Genomic DNA, 18,183 nt, shown 5'->3' on the forward strand with positions numbered 1-18,183 from the left:
GGATTCAAAACAAATACTCTTTCCCCTTCTATCAGAACCCATCCTCTCAGGACTATATCAGTTTCCATAACTTATTCCAGTCTTTACACTACAGCTGGGGGTGAAATGGGGGTAAAGGAAGAGGAGGGAGGGCAGAGGCAGATTATAAATCAGGAGTTTCTGAGAAATTGATCCTTTTCCACCTCATCCACACCAAACACTCCCCTCCCCCCTTTCCTCGGCGCTCCCAAGGACTCATTTCTATGTTCCAAGATCTGAGTAAGCTTAGAGATATTCATTCCTAATCTGATACCCCCATTGTGTTCAGAGGGAGAGAAAGGATCAATGTAGCAGATTATCTAACCAAACCAAATGCTGTATAGGCCACAGAATTAGAAAAGGTTGGCCAACTTAAGCCTCCCACAGTCATGCACATGTCATTTTAGATAATTTGTTTGTTTGTTTTTAATTGTTGAGGCAGTAATACTTGGTTCATGGAACTGCAATATACAGAGAGGTGAAATAAATAGCTTATATATATATAATATATATATAATATAGCTGGTTTTAAAATATTCCCTTATCATTGGTGTACTAGATCATTTGAGTCACTGAATGTAATTAGCAGCATTCTCCAGAACTGAGAGCGATGCAGGGTCACGGAGCTAGGACGGAGCCGTCTGTCGTCAGAAGGTCGATGCGCTGAGAACTCCAAGGACACGCCATCCCCGCGCGGTGTCACCATCTTGTCTCTATGCAGCTTGCAGTGGACAATAAATAAATGACTGCAAACCAGAGATTTTTGTTTGATGGAAGGGTTGGACAAGGATGGGGAGAGGAGAAAGGTAGTCTGTGGAGTGTTTTTGGGGGGGTGTTGGGGGGTTTTTTCCAGTAACTTTGGAAAAAAAGGACTTTGGTTTCCCTTGCTTGTTGGTTCCTTTAATAAAGTTCTCTGGGGACCAGCTTAAAGTTGTCTGTTCCGAAAGAGAAGTGAGCACCCAGTCCACTTAAGTTAGATAAGAGTCTTTTGTTGTGGGTGGTTTCAAGTCAACAATAAATCCTTATCGCTTCCCCTAGCGTTTGGGTTCAGTTTTTTTTTCTTTTAAACACAATGTACAAAAATAGAACTTCTTCCTTATTTTAATGTAAAAATATTTCTCTGATGCAGTTTTTGTGTGTGTCTGTGTGTGTCAGCGTGTGTGATGGTGTGTGTGTGTCTGTGTGTTTGTCTGTGTGTGTGTGTGTGTGTGTGTGTGTGTGTGTGTGTGTGTGTGTGTGGCTTATGGTTGCACCATCCTGCTGGGGCTAGTGGGGTTGGCTGCTCTAGCCAGGGTGGGTAGGCCGGATGCGCCTTGTCCGCTTGGTCACCGTTGTATACTTGAAGGGCTTCTGCAACTCAGCTTGGCCCTTGGGGTAGCGCTTCATAAAGTGTACATCCTGCTGATTTTCCCGGGTCTTGGGGCCTTTCCTCGGTCGCCCCTTCTTGGTGAAGCCCACATACCAGCCTGTGTACTTGGCAGACATCAGTGCTGTGTAATTGTTCTCCAGGACCTTCTCAATGAAGACACACTCTTTACTGGTGCCATCAGGCTGAAAAGAAGGGGGAGATAAAAAAATAGAGAGGTGAGAAGAGTACTTCTTGGTCCTATACACTCCTCCCCTACCACATCCCCCTTGCTTCTCCACATTTGTCTCCTCCCTGTCCTCTCAAGTAGTCCCAGGCATTTCTACCTCTAGATTTTGCTAATGCCATCTCCTTTCCCTCCTACCACCAACTAATGTAGAAAATTCTCCCCTTTTCTTCCCTAAAGGTACAAACCCTATCCATTCTTCAAGGTTCAGTTCAAATCTTATCCTTCTATGAAGATAATTCCAATCACACCAAATCACAGTGGTGCTTCCTATAATATCTTCACCTGACTGTCATCTCTCCTCAGGCTCTCGTCCTGGCTCTTCTCCCTTTATAGACTAATACCTGGAAAAAACAGTCTATGCTCTCAAATTGTATCTATTTCCCCATCTCCTACTCACTTCTCAGTTTCTTTCAAGTCCAGTTTTTATCTCACTCTTAATTGAAAGACTATTTCCAAGGTCATCACCAATTTATTAACTGATTCAACAGCTTCTTCTCAATTTTCATTCTACTAGAACCTAACTGTAGCTTTTGTTACCATCCATTAATCGGTTACACTTGGACCTAACCTCTGCCCTTGGCTTCCAGGACACCAGTTTCTTGGTTCTCATCCTATCTGTATGATCACTCCTCAGTCTTCTTTGACCAGCTAAATGTAGATGTTCCACCAAGAGAAAGCCCCAAAGGCTCTTTTCTCCTTCTTCTCTATACTTTATCTACTGGTATTCTCATGAAGCCCCAGGGATTCAATGACAATCTCTCTTCAAATGACTCCCAAATTATGTAGTCACATCCTCTCTCCTAAATTCTGGACCCATGTTATCAGTTGCTTACTGGACACCTTCACCTGTATATCCCTTAAGCATCTCAAACTCAATGTGTTCAAAATTCTTTATACTGCCCCTCAAAACCATCCATCTTTCCAAGTTCCCTCTTTTTGATTCTGATATCAACACCTTTCAAAGTTTCATATCCCTGGAGTTTTCCTTAAACTCTTCCCACTTTCTCAGCCCAATCAGTTGCTAAGCCTTTTCACTAGTCCCATCTCTAGGACATTCAGGCCCTTACCATCCCTCATTTGGTCAACTATCCTAGCCTCCTAAATTGATACTACTGACTCCAAATTTTTAGCTAATTCATCCTCCAAATGTCAAACTAATATTCACAACTTAAAACACAGATGTGATTATGTTCCCCTTCCCAATGACTCTCTTTTGCCTCTAGGATAAAATATAAACTCCTGAACCTAGCTTTTTAAACCCTTCCCTCAAATCTGGCTCTCTTTGCCTTTCTAGTGCTTCTCATAGTTTTCCCTTTCATGTATTCTCTCAAATTGGCCTAGATTTGACATTTTATTGCTCATTTCCTTTACACAAATGATCATCTATGATTGGAAGACTCTCTGTTCCTCTTCTACCTCATAAAATCCCTTTTTCTTCAAAGCAGTCCAACATGATGCCTTTCCTAATACACTGTCTCCCATTCCCTTAGGTTTTAACATTTTCCTATCCTGAAATTCCTTTGTATTTATCTTTTTTTTTTTTTTTTTGGTCTACATGGATTCTCCCAAGTAGAATTTAGATCTCTTGAGAGCATAGACACTTATTGGCTGGTCTAGTAATTTAACCTCTTTCTGCCTCAGTCTCATCTGCAAAATGTGGATAACAATAGCATCTACCTTTCAGGGTTGCCTTGAGGATCAAATGAGATAAAATCTGTAAAGTGATCAGCACAGTGGTACTTAATCATTGCTTGTTTGTTTCCTTCCTTTATATCTAAAATCTAATCTAGTGTGCCTTCTACCAATATTGCTTCTCATTTATTTTCATATTTTGATTCAGTTTTTTAAAATATACATGTACCTTATTTCTCTAGTCAACTGCAAGCTCTCTAAAGGCAGTGGTATAATAATAAAATGTAATAATGTAGCAAAGTATAATAAAATGTAATAAAGTATAATAATAAAAAATAATGAATATACTAATAAGAATTTACTTTTTAAACAAAAAATAACATGCCATTTTTAATGCGAACACTAAACCTGGTTTTTTGATACCAGTGCATCTATATCTGGATTGACAAAGTTTATAGCAATGTAATGAACATTTTCAAGATGTCTGTCTGAAATTTTTGTTCTATTTTTACTTTTTGTATGCTTCATAAAAAGAAAAAAGTTGTTTGCAAATATAAGTACTCTCTAAAAAAAGACATCATGAACAGGACATGTTCAATAAAGACAGTTGAATAAATTTTTCTTTAAGATGCCTATCTGATTGCAATTCTATAAATTCTATTTGCAAGTTTGTAGGCAATGTGTTAATGTCAACCAAGAATGGAATGGCAAATATATTGAAATGCAGTTGGTGTTTCCTAAAATCTTGAAATCTATTTTTATAGTTCTGTGACAAAACAGCAATTAATAATTTTATATTGTTTAAGTTTTGATGTTTTAAAGATCCTAATACCTAAATGCATCTCTTTTATTAAAAAAAAAAACTCCTACAGTTTTGTGAGACTGCAAAATGTTAGTTATATGAAAAAGTCGTGTTATGTCAGTTAAGGGTTAAAGCTGCTCCTTCATTTTCCAGTTACTGAGATGCTTGGGTACTTAATGAATGGACTTTGAGGCCTGAGAGTTGGTCACACCTACCCTATAGGGCCCTAATAGTTTTTAATACACTGTGCCCAAATATTTCAAACTCATCACATGGCCAGACCCTCTGGGTAGGGCTAGAAAAGAGTAATCAAGGAAGAATCAAACAGCAAAGGTTGCAACAACAAAGTGCAGGTAGAGACCTTTTAAAGCCAATCAGGTTTTTTCCCAAGTAATCTGGATAAACATTCCCTGGATCTGGGCTTCCTTTGACCCCACTCTAGTTAAATTATATACTTAAATTATATCCATTAAATTATATACTTCTTGAGGACAGGAACTGTCTCTTTTTTTTTTTTTAGGTTTTTGCAAGGCAAATGGGGTTAAGTGGCTTGCCCAAGGCCCCACAGCCAGGTAATTATTAAGTGTCTGAGGCCAGATTTGAATTCAGGTACCCCTGACTCCAGGGCTGGTACTCTATTCACTGCACCACCTAGCTGCCCTCAGGGACTGTCTTTTACTTCTTTTTTGTATCTCCAACATTCAGCACATCCTAGACACTTAATAAAGTTTATTAAATTGAGAGGCATACAACCTGTCCAGCAAGGAGATAAGGGGGAGTCTGTAGGAAGAGCCCCAACTTTTCACCTAACAGGTCTGGCTCAATTCTATTGTCTCAACTCTTGGCAGAAAGGGCCTTAAAATCCCTTTTTTTCCAGAAATTCTAGTCAGCCTATTACGGGCCTCTGCACAGCCCTGACAGAGATCATTGCAAGGTTGAGAAAAAAAAAGCACAAATCCCAGGCTGGACGGATATATTAATATTGCTTGGGTTTCCAAGAGCTTCTCCAAACTTAGCCAGAACATACTCCTCGTTATGGACCAATTCTCAGCCAAGTTGGAAATCTCAAGGTTAGTCTGCTTTTTTTTGTTGTTGTTTTGGGTTTTTTTTAAAGATTAAATAGAGTTCCAATCTTTTGTTTGAAGTGGGAAACTGAATTTTTTTTTCCTTTCAGGTTTTCATAACTTACTGATGACTCCAAGGATTTCTCCCAAATGCATCCAGTAACATTCACCTTTGAGTTGGGAATGAGCTTGGACATTTCAGAGAATGTTGAACTTTTCAAAACTTATAAACAAATACAAAATGCTCTTCCAAGATAAAATGTTTCATGGAAATTGCTGGGAGTTCAGGGAGTATGTGGTAGGGGTGTTTGCAGGCATGTGTGTCCCTGCATGTGAATGTGTTTGCTTTCAGTAGGAGGGAAAAGAAAGCTCATTAAAGACTGGAAAAGAGGTTGGTCATTGTAGAAGGGGTGTTCACAAAGGTCTAGGGAGGTTAAAAATAATGACCTACATTCAAAGGAACCTATATTCTTGGGAAAGCATTAAATATTAGAAGCAAGAATATAGAAGTTGAGATCCCAAGGGATGCTAAATCTGATCCAAGGCTAAACAGTTTGGTCACTCAGAAAAATGTCAATAGTGGTGATGAGAGTAAGAAAGGGCCAAGAAAATGAGGTTCAAATTTAAAAAAACCCCTCTATTTTTGATTTCTGCTTCCATTAAACAGACAATAGGAAAAAAAAAGAAAAATGGAGAGACCTACTGGCTAGATTTTACAAAAAGAAAGGACTGGAACCTTCTCATTTAGACCTTTTTCCTTTCATCATTTAATTGAATTCCTATCCATTCATTTAAAACATTTCAAAATCCCATCTCCAAAAAGCTCCCCTTGATATATTCACCTTCTCTCTCCCTTCCTCTTTCTCTCTCTTCCTCTCCATCTCCTTTCACAGTGATACCACAATCTGATTCAGTAACAATCTTCCCCAAGACACCAACTCTTCTTTGAGTAAAACTAAAGCTTTTTGTTTTGTTGTATAGCTTATTCTAACACCTGGTGAAGAATTTCTCCCAAGTCTGGTTATCCTTGTCTCTGGGAGCTGACAGTGCCCACTCACTCCTTCCCAAGTGTAGTCTGCTCCAGAACAAGGACAGGGGTTTCTGAGAACTCTAGTCAAAGCTGTATCATTGTGCTCTTGGTGGATTACTGGCTCAGGGTAGGTTATGCATCTTCTATTAATCAAAAAAACAGGCTCTGATGCTAAGGTAAACAAAAAGAGGCAAAAGACAATCCCTACCCTCAAGGACCTTACAAGTCATTTCTTAGTTTATCAAGAAATGCCTATAAACCATACAGAGAAGAATTCTTTGGCATTAAAAATATGAGATTATAAAATGTATCACTAATTTCACTGTACCCACATGTTGTGCCCTAACCCTTAGCTCTGTTAGTCTACCCTCAAATTCCTCAACAGGCTCATTTCTCCCTTAGTGAGTTTTCCTCTCAGCAAAGATGGAAACCAGATTGTCTCCAATAAAATTCAGGTTTATAAGCAACACCTCTTACAACCCTCTGGTAGTGGTCAAGTGGAAAAGGAGCTGCACTCAGATGGGATTTATGAGGCCTAGGGTCACTTCAGAAAAATAATTTGGGGAAAGCACTCAATCTTATAGAACAATGGAAATAAGAGTTGTGATAAAGAAGTCACAATGAAGCCTCTTTATTCTTTCACCAGCACGAATAGGGCAGAGATATTGGTCAGGCCCAGGTTAACTCACCTGTCAAATTTGTCCCTCCCTCTTCTCTGATTCAGCAACCACCCTGGGACAGAACAGGTAACTGCTCAATGAGACCCCTGACAGGGTCAGCCCCTCCCTCGCAGCTGCCAGAGAATCTCTTTCAAAGGACTTGATTGTTCCCTCTCTAAAGTTCATATATTCGAAACTACATGAATCAAAGCTAAACTCAGTCTATTAGCTACTCCTTCCCCAAACTTTAGACTGAGAATTTCAAAACAATTATGGACACCCCAGGATATCTAGAGAGGCTCTCATTTTCTCTAACTTGAGCTCCTGGTATCCCCAACATACTTCCTCATACTTTTTTTCTCACACAGTTTAGAAAACATCTCTTCCTTCAAGTTACCTTTGCTCCCTATTTATTCATATAGATACTTTTATCCACACACATATGTAAGCATATTCACATTATACATATAGGTACATATGTAATTACTAAAATAATCAAGCCCTTCTCCAATTTTTACAATTCACTTTGAATTTCTGCTTTGCTGTTCTCATTCATTCTTGAATCATATTTATGTCTTATTCCTCCCCTCCCCCTTGTTAGACTGGAAACTCATCAAAAGTAGGGAGTGTATAATTTTCATTTTCAAATTCTGGAACCTAATATAGGGCCTAGTCTTTGGAAAAAAATTTAAGAAAATTGACAATTTAAATGAATTTGTTGCAGAGTTAAGATCACTGGATTTGAACCCAGCTTTTATGTTCCATATGAATAAGCATGATACAAATTAAACTACTTACTAAGGCTTTCGTAAAGGTATTTGGGGGATTTTTTTCCCCTAACTTCCCGGAATTTCAATCACCTTATCTATAAAATTAGGGAGGTTGGACTAAATAATCTCCTAAAGTTCCTTCTAGTTTTTAACCCAATAATTCTTGGGGAGCTTTCCTTTATCCTTATCTCATTCTGCCTGATTTCAAACTTATTGGGGTTCTTGTCACATACTCTAGATTATATTAACCTTGAAGACAGGAGTGAGGTAGCAGGAGAGGATAGGATGAAGAAAGGATCCTTCATAGGGTAAGACCAAGACAGGTGAATTTTTAGAGAATGACTCATGGGCTGAGAATGAGGACCAGACTACTGAAGATTTTGCTAGGATCTGGAAAAGGTGACCCAGGAGGGGAAAAGTTAGGGGAAATGACAAGGAGGAAAGCTAAAATGGAACAGGACCCAGGCTGAAAGGAGGGGAGGGGAGGGGAGGTGAGGAGAGGGGTAGCTCTGAGGGGTGGAGGGATGAGGGGAGGAAAGGGAACAGTGATTGAAGGTCGGTGCCAGTTGTACAGTCACCAATATTAATGAACAGGAGAGGGTGAGAATGCAGGAAACAGAAGACGGGCTCCTGTGGAAGGGGTGAGTCACCAAGGCGGGTGGGAGGGGTTCAGCCTGGCGGGACTGAGGTTGCTCTTTTGACCCCGAGAATGGATAGTTTTTGATGGAATGGAGTTGTCTCGGAGATGAGAACAGCTCCTGCCTGGCCAGGTCCATAACCATCCCTGATGCGTCAAGCTCTTTGTAGGTGATCATGAGAAACAAACAAAAAAAAATTATTATAATAAAATAAAAAGTACTAAACTCAAAGCAGGTTTGTGTCTGGGAAACATCCCAAGATGCTGAGTGGGAAGGAGAACAAAGCAGGCGTGAGGGATTATGCAGGGCAAGGAAACAATTGGAGGAGAGACATAGCTCCCACCCCCAGCATCCCTGGGGAGTCCCTTCAGTGGCTGTGGGACCAACTGGGTCTGGGTCCCCAGGAAACTTGGGCCACCATGTAATCTACTATACCCCTTAGTTCAGAGCAGTGCCCCCTCCTTTAACCCCCCCATGCCCAGTCACAAAAACAGTGGAAACTTGATCACTAATTAAAAACACACTCTTTAGCATCAAGAAGACTTACTATGATTTTTTTGCTCTTGAGAAGCTAATGTGGGCAATGTGTCTGGAATCTTTTCCTTCCAAATACAGTATTGTACAAAGCTAGTGAGGATTCTTCCCTCTGCCCTTGGCTCTGGCCTCCTGCCGGCTACACATTTGTCAACCACCTACACCTTCTCTATCAGGACTATCCAACTTCCCTGGAGGTGTTTCTCTCCACTGCTGGATTAATGGGAGCAGTTCAAGAAGAGCATCACCACCCAACCATTCAAAGGTTCTCACTGCCCTTGGAGATGCAAGGCTAGAGATCCAGATGTGTGGCTTCAGACCCCCCCCAAAAAAAAAACCACTATTGAAGGCCTCTTAAGTCACAGGATTATAGAAGTGGGAGCAGGATAAGGCTTTCAGAATTCATCCAGCCCAGCTTTCAGAATTCATCCAGCCCAACCTCTTCATTTTTGAGGCCCACTGAAGTACAATGATTTGTCTAGGGTCACTCTGCCATAGTATCCCTGGGATTGGCAACTGCTTCTCTCATCTTCCCATCTAGTGATCCTTCCCAATCCAAATACTAGAAAGAGTTTGCCTTTCAGAATCCAGTCCCAGAACTTCTGCTCCTAAACTTAGAGGTGCCAGGAGAAAGGGAAGGGAGGGAGAAGAGTGGAGGAAAGGTCTGGAGATGGGGTGGGGAGAGTCCTAGCAGTGGGGGTAGCAGAGCATGTTGCCAGGAAAGGATTTATACATGACCAATGGCATTAAGAGGTTGTTGGAGAAACTAGATTGTTAACAAAATAATAAATAATATATATTTTTTTTACAAAATTTCCTTTTCTTCTCTCCCCACCCCCACCCCAGAAAACACAATGGAACATTTTATTTTTGGATGAGCTAAGGAGGTAGACACAAAAGCTCACCACCATCAGCAAAGGCCAGTGTGCTAGCCAGGCAAACTTCCTTACTAGTAACCTTGCTTAAAATAATTTCTTTCTGGGGTGGCTAGGTGGCGCAGTGGATAAAGCACCAGCCCTGGAGTCAAGAGTACCTGGGTTCAAATCTGGTCTCAGACACTTAATAATTACCTAGCTGTGTGGCCTTGGGCAAGCCACTTAACCCCGTTTGCCTTGCAAAAACCGAAAAAAAAAATAAAATAAAATAATTTCTTTCATTCTGCAAATGTGCAGGGATCTTGCCACCAAACGGTAATAAAATCTCCCTGTAATGCTAGAACCATAAACCTTCAGTGCTGATAGAAACCTTTGGATTGCACTGTTCTGCTGTCTCACCATGATTATTAAAACAAGTGATGAGCCTCTCACCTGCCTAACCTCCTTCCCGAACTCCTAGTAAAGGAGATGGCCAGCCAACCCACCCTAGTCCTGGGTAGGAAGAAAATAACCCATTGATCAGCTAGGTGGTATCATAACCAGAGTTTTGGAAGAGCAGGGTCCAAAGCAGCCTCAGACACTTACTAGTAACCTGGGGAAGTCATCTCCCACTGCCCCCATCTGTAAAATGGGATAATAACAGGATTTGCCTCCCTGCATTGTTGGATCAAATGAAATAATATGCATAAAATATTTGCAAACCTTAAGTTCTGTATAAGTATCAGCAGCAGCAGCCTGCTCACCCACAGAACAGAGCTTGCTGATAAACCAGTCATAATAAAATGCTGGATAGTTAGCCAAGGTGTCTAGCTTTACAGTTTGGGGAAACAGGAGGGCAAGGGAAGGGGAATGACCCAGATGATAGAGACAAGGGCTGTGAGAATTCCACATTTCCCATGTCCTGCTTTTCATTTGGGGTTGACAGGCAGGGTTCTGGACACATCATTACAGTTTCACAGTCATCGCTCCAAGGTAACGCTCAAGTTACAAATGAATTAATAGGAAACACTTACCTTCCCCACAAGTTTGCCTTTCCTATTCATGCAAAGGTAGAAGTCTGTCTCCTTGCCTTTGATCCGGACTTGACTGCCAAATGTATCTGTTTCCACTAGAAGCTGAGCTTAGAAAGGGAGGGGAAAAAAGGCATTTTTTACCAGGCTGTAGGAATACTGAAGGGAGAGACCCTGACCAAGAGTCTCTTGTTCCCCTCCCTGCCCCTGCCCCCCCCTTCCTTTCCAGGATTCCCCAAAGAAGGGGTTGGGAGAGGAAGGGTCCAATGTAGAATCTCAAGAAAAGTATAATTCCAAAAATGTCCCCAACCATCACTATTTATGACTTACAGAGAGAGAGAGAGAGGGCCAGTCCTTGGCCTCTTTCCCCACACCTCTAGAGAATGGGGCAGAACTTCTCATCCCATCCCCAAATGGGGCAACTAAAGTTAGAGGCTGATTTCAAAGAGCTGACCCTACTAGATTCTCAGAGCTGAACAGTGGCACCCAGTACTCTCAATTCACCCTGGGGAGGTTGGGAAGGCAGGCAGATGTACATATAAATCAGGGCCAAGAGGAGCTGAGTGGATGGACTTCAGGGACAGACACACACACACACACACACACACACACACAAAGCATCATCCTTTGATTCCCAGAACAGCTGGAACAGGCCCCCCAGGGAGAACATCTGGAAGATGAAGCACCTGCTAGTGCCCCCCTCCTTTTCTCCCTTCCAAGGCCCTAATAGGCCAGGTCTACAGGGAAGGGAAAGGGTGGGAGAAGGGAAACATAAGGACCCTAGAGGGAGGAAATGGGGTGGGGTTGTTCCGGAACAAGGAGTTACCCCACCCTGAATTGGTCCCTGAAGCTCATTGGTCACTATCATGAGTCCCTATGAGTGCATTCAAAGCCAAGACCTAATAAATAACCCTGAGGAGGCAGAGGAGAGAAAGCCTGCTCTTGGACCACCTGGGACCCTGACCCAAAATGAGCAGTGAAGTGATGGGTCATAGAGACAACAATAGAACAGAGTGAGTGGGAAGGCAGGAAGGGAGGGTTGGGGGCTGACTACAACAACTGAACTGGGTACTCAGACTCAGGGGGGGCTCTGACCTCACAGTCCTCCCAACCTCTCCTTCTCTCTCTTTGCTCCTCTAGCCCTTCTTTCATCTCCTCTCCAAGTTTCTCAAGTAGCTGTCCTTTCTCCAGGCTGCAGCCCCCACCATTTCATGTCATCTCGCTCCTGTTCCCTGGCCTTCATACCTCCTTTGCCCAAAGAAATTTCATTTCAGTGATAAGCAACTTGCTTTTCCTTAACATAAGTCACTGCCCTGCATTCTAAAGCACAGTTTCCTTGAAGCTGCAGCAAATGGACCATGTTGCCCCAAAACACAGTGGGTACAAATAATATCCCATCTGATTTTAATAAACACACACACACACACACACACACACACACACACACACACACACACACACACCTTAGGAGATGCCAGTGCCCTGCTGTGAAAATGAAAACCATCTGGAACTAGTGATTTCCAATAATTAATCTAGCCCTACTTTGACACCACCACTAATTAAAATATGATACCTCCTTACACACACACACACACACACACACACACACACACACACACACTGGCAGACATACATGTACACACAGTACACATTCTACACATACACACACACACATCTCATAGATACATACCACATATGCATACACACCCCCCACACATATACACAGAATTTACATAAAATTCAAAGATCTAATAAGAAACCAGTAATTCCAGAAACAAGTGGAGCCTCATTCTGCCCTCTTCCCTTCCTCCAACACCCTGGAGGCCCTGGACACCCACAAAAACCCAAAGTAAAACAAGTTAGTAGTTCTGACCCTTTCTCTAACTACCTCATTCTAGTTCCTCCCCATTCAGCCTGCTCAGCCTGATTCCTGAGGGTACAGGGCCAGGCTTTCAGCATCCCTGAGACCCATTTATCGCCTCAGTCCCAGTCCTAGTCTCTAGCAGCTGACTCAGTCCAGGTGCCAACTTGAGGGGCATGGTACTGCTACCAGCCATGATTCTTACATAGGAGGGGCTTCCTGTTCCCTGGAAAGGGGGTTGCTGATTAAAATCTAGGGAAGGTGGGGAAAACCTCACACAGGCATTCCGGGGGCACTTGAGTCAGAATCAGTTGCCTCAATTATTATTGTTTAAAATTCCTTAATGACACCAAAGTCCAACGTTTTCCTAAAGTGAAAAAAGAGAGGTGAGCTGGGGGAGGGAAGGGTTGGAGGGTTTTCTGCTGCTGTTCCGAGATCATTTACCCTAAAGACAATGAGTTCTCATAGGTAGACAAAAGCATTTTCACATACCCACATCACAGGATAAAGAACCCTGGACTGGGAGCTGGATGTTCTAAGCTTTAGCCCCTACTCCAATGCTCACTAGCTTGGTAGTGAGGTAACTTGGAGGTGGCAGGGGTAAGTGAGGGGGAAGGGGAAGGAATGCTGTTTGTGCAATCAAGAGGACCTGAGTTTGAATCTTGACTATGCTATTTACCCATTGCCTGTGACCCTGGGCAAGCCAAATCAACAGACATTTAATAACAGGTAGAACAATCCAAAAGCTCCCCCTGTCCTCCCATCCTTGGGATACTGCTCCAGAAGGCAGTCAGTTCTTTCAGGTGGGGCTAACCACTAGAGAGATATAGTGGTTCTATATTCTATATAGAAGCCTCTAAGAAGGACAGCACCTCTCTCTCTCTGATCCAGGGAGCAATGTCAGGGCCCACCAAGGGAAAGAGGGAGAGGAAGGTGAGTTTGCCCCATACAAATGATTTGTGGGGTCACTGCTGGGGATCTGACAGGATGAGGGAAGGCAGATTGGGAGAATTAAGAATAAAGAGAGACAGACAAAATATGGGACTGACAGTGAGGGAAAAGTGGGTGTGTGAACAGCTGCTGGGATTTCTTGGTTTGGGCTCTGAGAAGACATCTGGGGAAGTTTTCCTAGGTTGGTGTCCAAGGTTTACAAATCTGACCTGGCCAAGGGTTCAGAGTCCAGGGAAGAAGAGGCTGAAACTAAAGAGAGTCTGACTAGAGGAGGGGGTGAGGGGTAGGAAAGTTTCCCTAGGAGTTCAGTTAGAAGACCAGGGACATATATGTCTGTGTGTGTGTGTGTGTGTGTGTGTGTGTGTACATATATATATGGATGCCAATGGGGAGAAGAGCTCTTTCACCCTCTGAAGGGAAGAGAAAGGAAATTCCAAGAGAAGAAAACAACAACAGTAGCTTGAGTCTCTATAAATCCCTGAAAGCATTTCCCTGATGCCCCCAATCCAGTGATTCAGCCAGGGTCACACTGGCAGAAAGGAGCAGAGGTGAGAGCCAGTCTTTGGGTGCCAGACATGGGGGAAGGGAATAAGTATTTACCTGTAGCTCCCCCAAGCACTTTATATACATTAATTATCTCATCAACAATCCTGGGAGTTATGCTATTCTTATCTCTATTTTTTAGGTAAAGGAAAGCCAAGCAATCAGGTTAGGTGACTTGCCCGGGGTTACCCAGCTAGCAAGTGTCTGAAGCTGGATTTAAACTCAGGCCTTCCTAGCATTTCTGGCAGCATGATCTATCCTCTCCTGCATCTTTGGGCTGCCTGAATCTAGTACTTTTCCTAACTAGACTGATTTTCTGTCCCCTTGTAGACTACATCCCCAATGTGGGTAGCAATAGCTTACTTAAAATTTGTTTCCCTAGAGCCTACCTAGCCCAGGTGTCGATGCTCAAGAAATTCTGGCTTAATTGGACAGAGTAACTCAGCCAGTGTTCCGGAGTCACGGGGATGGGTCAGCCTGGATGTTAAGCTTTCAGAACTATGAACCCTGAAGATGAGCTTCTCTCCACAGTCAAAGCAGAGGAGGGTGTCATCTCCAATGTAAGTAGGGAAAATTCTGCCTTGGTTTGACTCATCTAGATGAGACCCGACATCTCTGAAGTTCCCAAAGTCCCATACTGGGATACCCCGCTTAGACACGGCTCAGCCTCTCCCACCCCTCCTCCAACCTCTCAGTCTCCAAGCCGAGGCCTGAGCCGGGCTCAGGAAGAGCAAGAAGAGGCTGCTTTGCCAAGGGAGGCCGCATCCTGTTCCCCCACCACCACGAGGGTTGGAATGACCTTGACTCCAACTCAGGATTCATGACATCATGGGGAGGGAGCTGGGCCAGAATTATGTAAAGTCTTTGGGGAGTAATATCAGCCAGGGCTCCAAGAATCCACCCTGAGCTCAGTCCCGGAGTCCTGCCTGCACGTTTCTGAGCATTCCTGAGGCGGGTCCGAGGCTAAATCTGCTCCCTGCCCCCTCACCCATTCCTTCATTGAAGCCCAATCGAAAGTTGAGTGCAGCTCAGGTTCCCATCACAAATAAAGGGCTGAGGGTCAAGAGACTAAGGTAGGGGGTTCTCAACTTTATTCAGGCCACAGGTCCCTTTGACAGGCTAATGAAAGTCTCAGAATAATGTTGTTAAATGCTTAAAATAAAATACATGGGATTACAAAGAAAGATGATTGTATTGAAATACAGTTATCAAAACAGTTTAAGAAACAAGTTAAAGTAAGACAGCAGAGTCAGTAGCTGAGGGAAAGCTAAAACTGCATTTCTACTCCAAAGGGTCCAGAACAGAGAGAGAGAGAGAGAGAGAGAGAGAGAGAGAGAGAACAGGGCTTTGCATCTCTCCTCTTTCTCTCCTCTGGGATCTCCATGCACCTTCCCCTGCCTCCAACTCCAAGGACACCAAGCCATTCTACATCAGCGCTGATCTACCATGTGGTTCTCCCCTCCAGGCCTTTCGGAGGGGCTCTGGATGACCCAAGCCTGGTACAGCCCCTTGGCTCCAGAGAACTCCTAAGATAAACATAGCTGATGAAGAAGCCTTTCTTCTCCCAACCCATCTCCACCCTCTGAAAGCAGTTCTGGCCTGCCCCAGTTAGATTTCCTCCACTCCTCAGTGAACTTCATGAGAGACAGAGAGAAAGAGAGCTCCCCGTTACCGAGGGAGCCGACTCAGAGAGGTCAACAAAGAATCCCAACGATGTGAGCAGCAGACAGTTAGCCTTCCCTTCCCCTCCTTCCTCCTGACTACTCACATCTTTTGCATTTCTCCTCCAGTGCAGCGCCAGTCACCAGCTTCCCTCCCTTAGCCACACTCCTGGGGCTCCTTGGGTCTCTGCCATTTCCCGGCCAGACCTTGGAGAGCAGCCTCTTTATTACTGAGCAAACTGACCCCTGGGCCTCTCTCCCTTTCCCCCTTCCCCCTCCTTCCTCAGCCATTAAGTGCGGCTAATGCATTCTGCATTAGTGCTCCAGGGCAGGAAAACACCACTTCCAGAGCCCAGGGGTTAATTAGCATTTATGCAGCAGGCTAGTTGCTTTCTGCTAATTAAGAGGTAAGTTTACCTGGGAGGAAGAGAATCTTCTGGGCCCACCCAGCAGGGGTGCTGACGGGATTCTCCCCTGGTCAGCTTCTAGATCAACACTTCTCTCACCCCTCAAGAAAATAGCCTCCAGCTCCCTTCAACCCCAAGCCCACATAACAGAAACTTTCCCAAGGGGGAGGACTCCCCCCAACAAATTAGAAGATCCCTGAGGGTGGGAAATGTCCAGCCCCTCAGATTGAGAATTGAGGGAGAGCCGCAGGGATGGGTGGGAGGAGAGGATGATAAGATTTCTCTATATAACTGGCAGAAGCTACCTGATTCTCTTCCCCTTACCACTTTCTGCCATTGCCCCCTTCCTCTTTCAGGAAGAGATAATACCACTTCATATTTATTAATGTTCCAGTTTTCTTATCTGGGGGGGGGGAATATGGAACAAAATTTAAAACTCCAGAGATCATCTGAAATACCCCTCTATGTACCTTTGTCTCACAATCCCTAGCCCCTGGGGAAGGCCATAGGGGACCAAAGAAAATTAGATGTCTCATATTTAACAGTGTAGGCACCAAATAGGTCAGGGGGGAGAGGGGGATGGTCTTCTTTTGGTGACCTCCTCTTCTAGGGAGCAAAGGTCACTGGGTGGACATGCCTGAGAGACCTGGGACCAAAGATAGCAAATGTTTCAGACTCTCATGTGATGGTTCCTGAATTGATTTCAGTTCCTCCCCCTCTCCCTGGCTGCCAAAGACTTTTCCTACCCCACACAGAGTTCTTATATATATAATCCTAGGGAAAAGTTGGGAGGTTAGAAGAATCTTAGACCAGGTAACCCCTTTGACTCTGGTCACACCCTGGAACATCTCTGTGGGGTGGAGGCATGGGGGAAGTTGGAATGGTCCTAGATAGTGTTCTTGGGAATTTCCCTGGTCTTTGACTAAAATCCAAGGATGATGAAAACTGTTCTTATGTGACATGTTGGGAAGGAGTTTCAAAGAAGTGATATCTCCCCCTCCCTCAAAAGAACACATTCTGGCTCTATGTGTCTCACTATGTCTCTCTGTTTTTGTCTCTTGCTCAATCTGCAGGCGTCCTATACCAAGTTAGAAAGCCTTTTAATCCAGGCCTGCCAACTGAATCTCTAAAGTCCAGTAATGCCAGGATATGCAAGGGCCCTTCCAGCTCTAAATTAATGCTCTCATGAGTCAACCAAACAAAATTCAGATACCAGTCATGAGAAGTCTGGCCACAAGGGATGGAGAAATATTCACTGTACCAATGAATCTTAGGGGGAAAAAAGGTCATAAAAACTCGTGTTTCTATGATGATTTAATGTTTGTAAAACATTTTTAACCATTCCATTAAGTGTCTATTATGTGCCAGTCAAAGGCAAGTTCAACCAAGAAATAGCCCTGCCTTCATGGGGCTTGCACTCTGTTTTCCTCACAGCTCTAGACAGTACAAGGACCATCCTTAATTTACAGATGAAAAAAAGAGATTCAGAGTGACAGTGTCTAAGGCCAAATGGTCAGTTAAGTGTCTGACCTGGGTGGGGGGAGCAGGGAGGGAAGGTTTACTGACTCCAAGACTCTGCCCTATCACACTGCTTGCTCACCCTTGCCCCTTTCTCCTTCCAACTCTACAGAGAGGAAATGTATGACTTGAGGGTCCCAGAAAGGGACCACCCTCAGGGTCTCTGTTTCAGGTGAGGTGGCCAGCACCTTTTTGCCAGACATATAGACAAATAGTTCAAGAGAGCAATTTGGCCCCCTCTCTCAGGTTCTGTGGCCAGAGTTCTACTGATAAACAGATTTATTTCCATAAAAATCATAAGATTTTTGAACTAGAAAAAACTTACAAATAAGCTAACATCTTACATATAAGTAAACTGAGGCTTCCAGAGCAGTAATTAGCTGAAGCTAGATTCAAACCAGGGTCTTTCTGACTCACCCTTGCCTGTCTGGAAGAAGAAAAAATAGATAAAACTGGGTCTTAAGGGCTAGAATATGGAGGTGCATTTGTCCCTTTCACCTTCATCCCCTCCCTTCCCCCACCTTGATGGGAAGTAGCCAAAGAATGACTTGGATACAAGACAAATGCTGACATGGTACTCTAAGCCACTTTCATGCATCATCCTCCAGCAGAGAA

The 18,183-nt window shown here is 43.6% G+C and overlaps 1 protein-coding gene across 1 annotated transcript in view; it reads right to left on the minus strand.

The window, feature by feature from the left end:
- Positions 1-1,103: 1,103 nt before the first annotated feature.
- FGF18 (fibroblast growth factor 18) overlaps positions 1,104-18,183 on the minus strand; it is a 44,779-nt gene continuing 27,699 nt past the window's right edge. The window contains exons 4-5 of the mRNA XM_074212424.1: positions 10,631-10,737; positions 1,104-1,569 (exon numbers count right to left, since the gene is read on the minus strand). Of these exons, the coding sequence (XP_074068525.1) occupies positions 1,303-1,569; positions 10,631-10,737 (374 nt within the window). The 3' untranslated portion in view covers positions 1,104-1,302. The remainder of the gene's footprint in view (positions 1,570-10,630; positions 10,738-18,183) is intronic.

This window comes from Macrotis lagotis, chromosome 1 (assembly GCF_037893015.1).
Source record: "Macrotis lagotis isolate mMagLag1 chromosome 1, bilby.v1.9.chrom.fasta, whole genome shotgun sequence".
In the NCBI taxonomy this organism is placed as follows: Eukaryota; Metazoa; Chordata; class Mammalia; order Peramelemorphia; family Peramelidae; genus Macrotis; species Macrotis lagotis.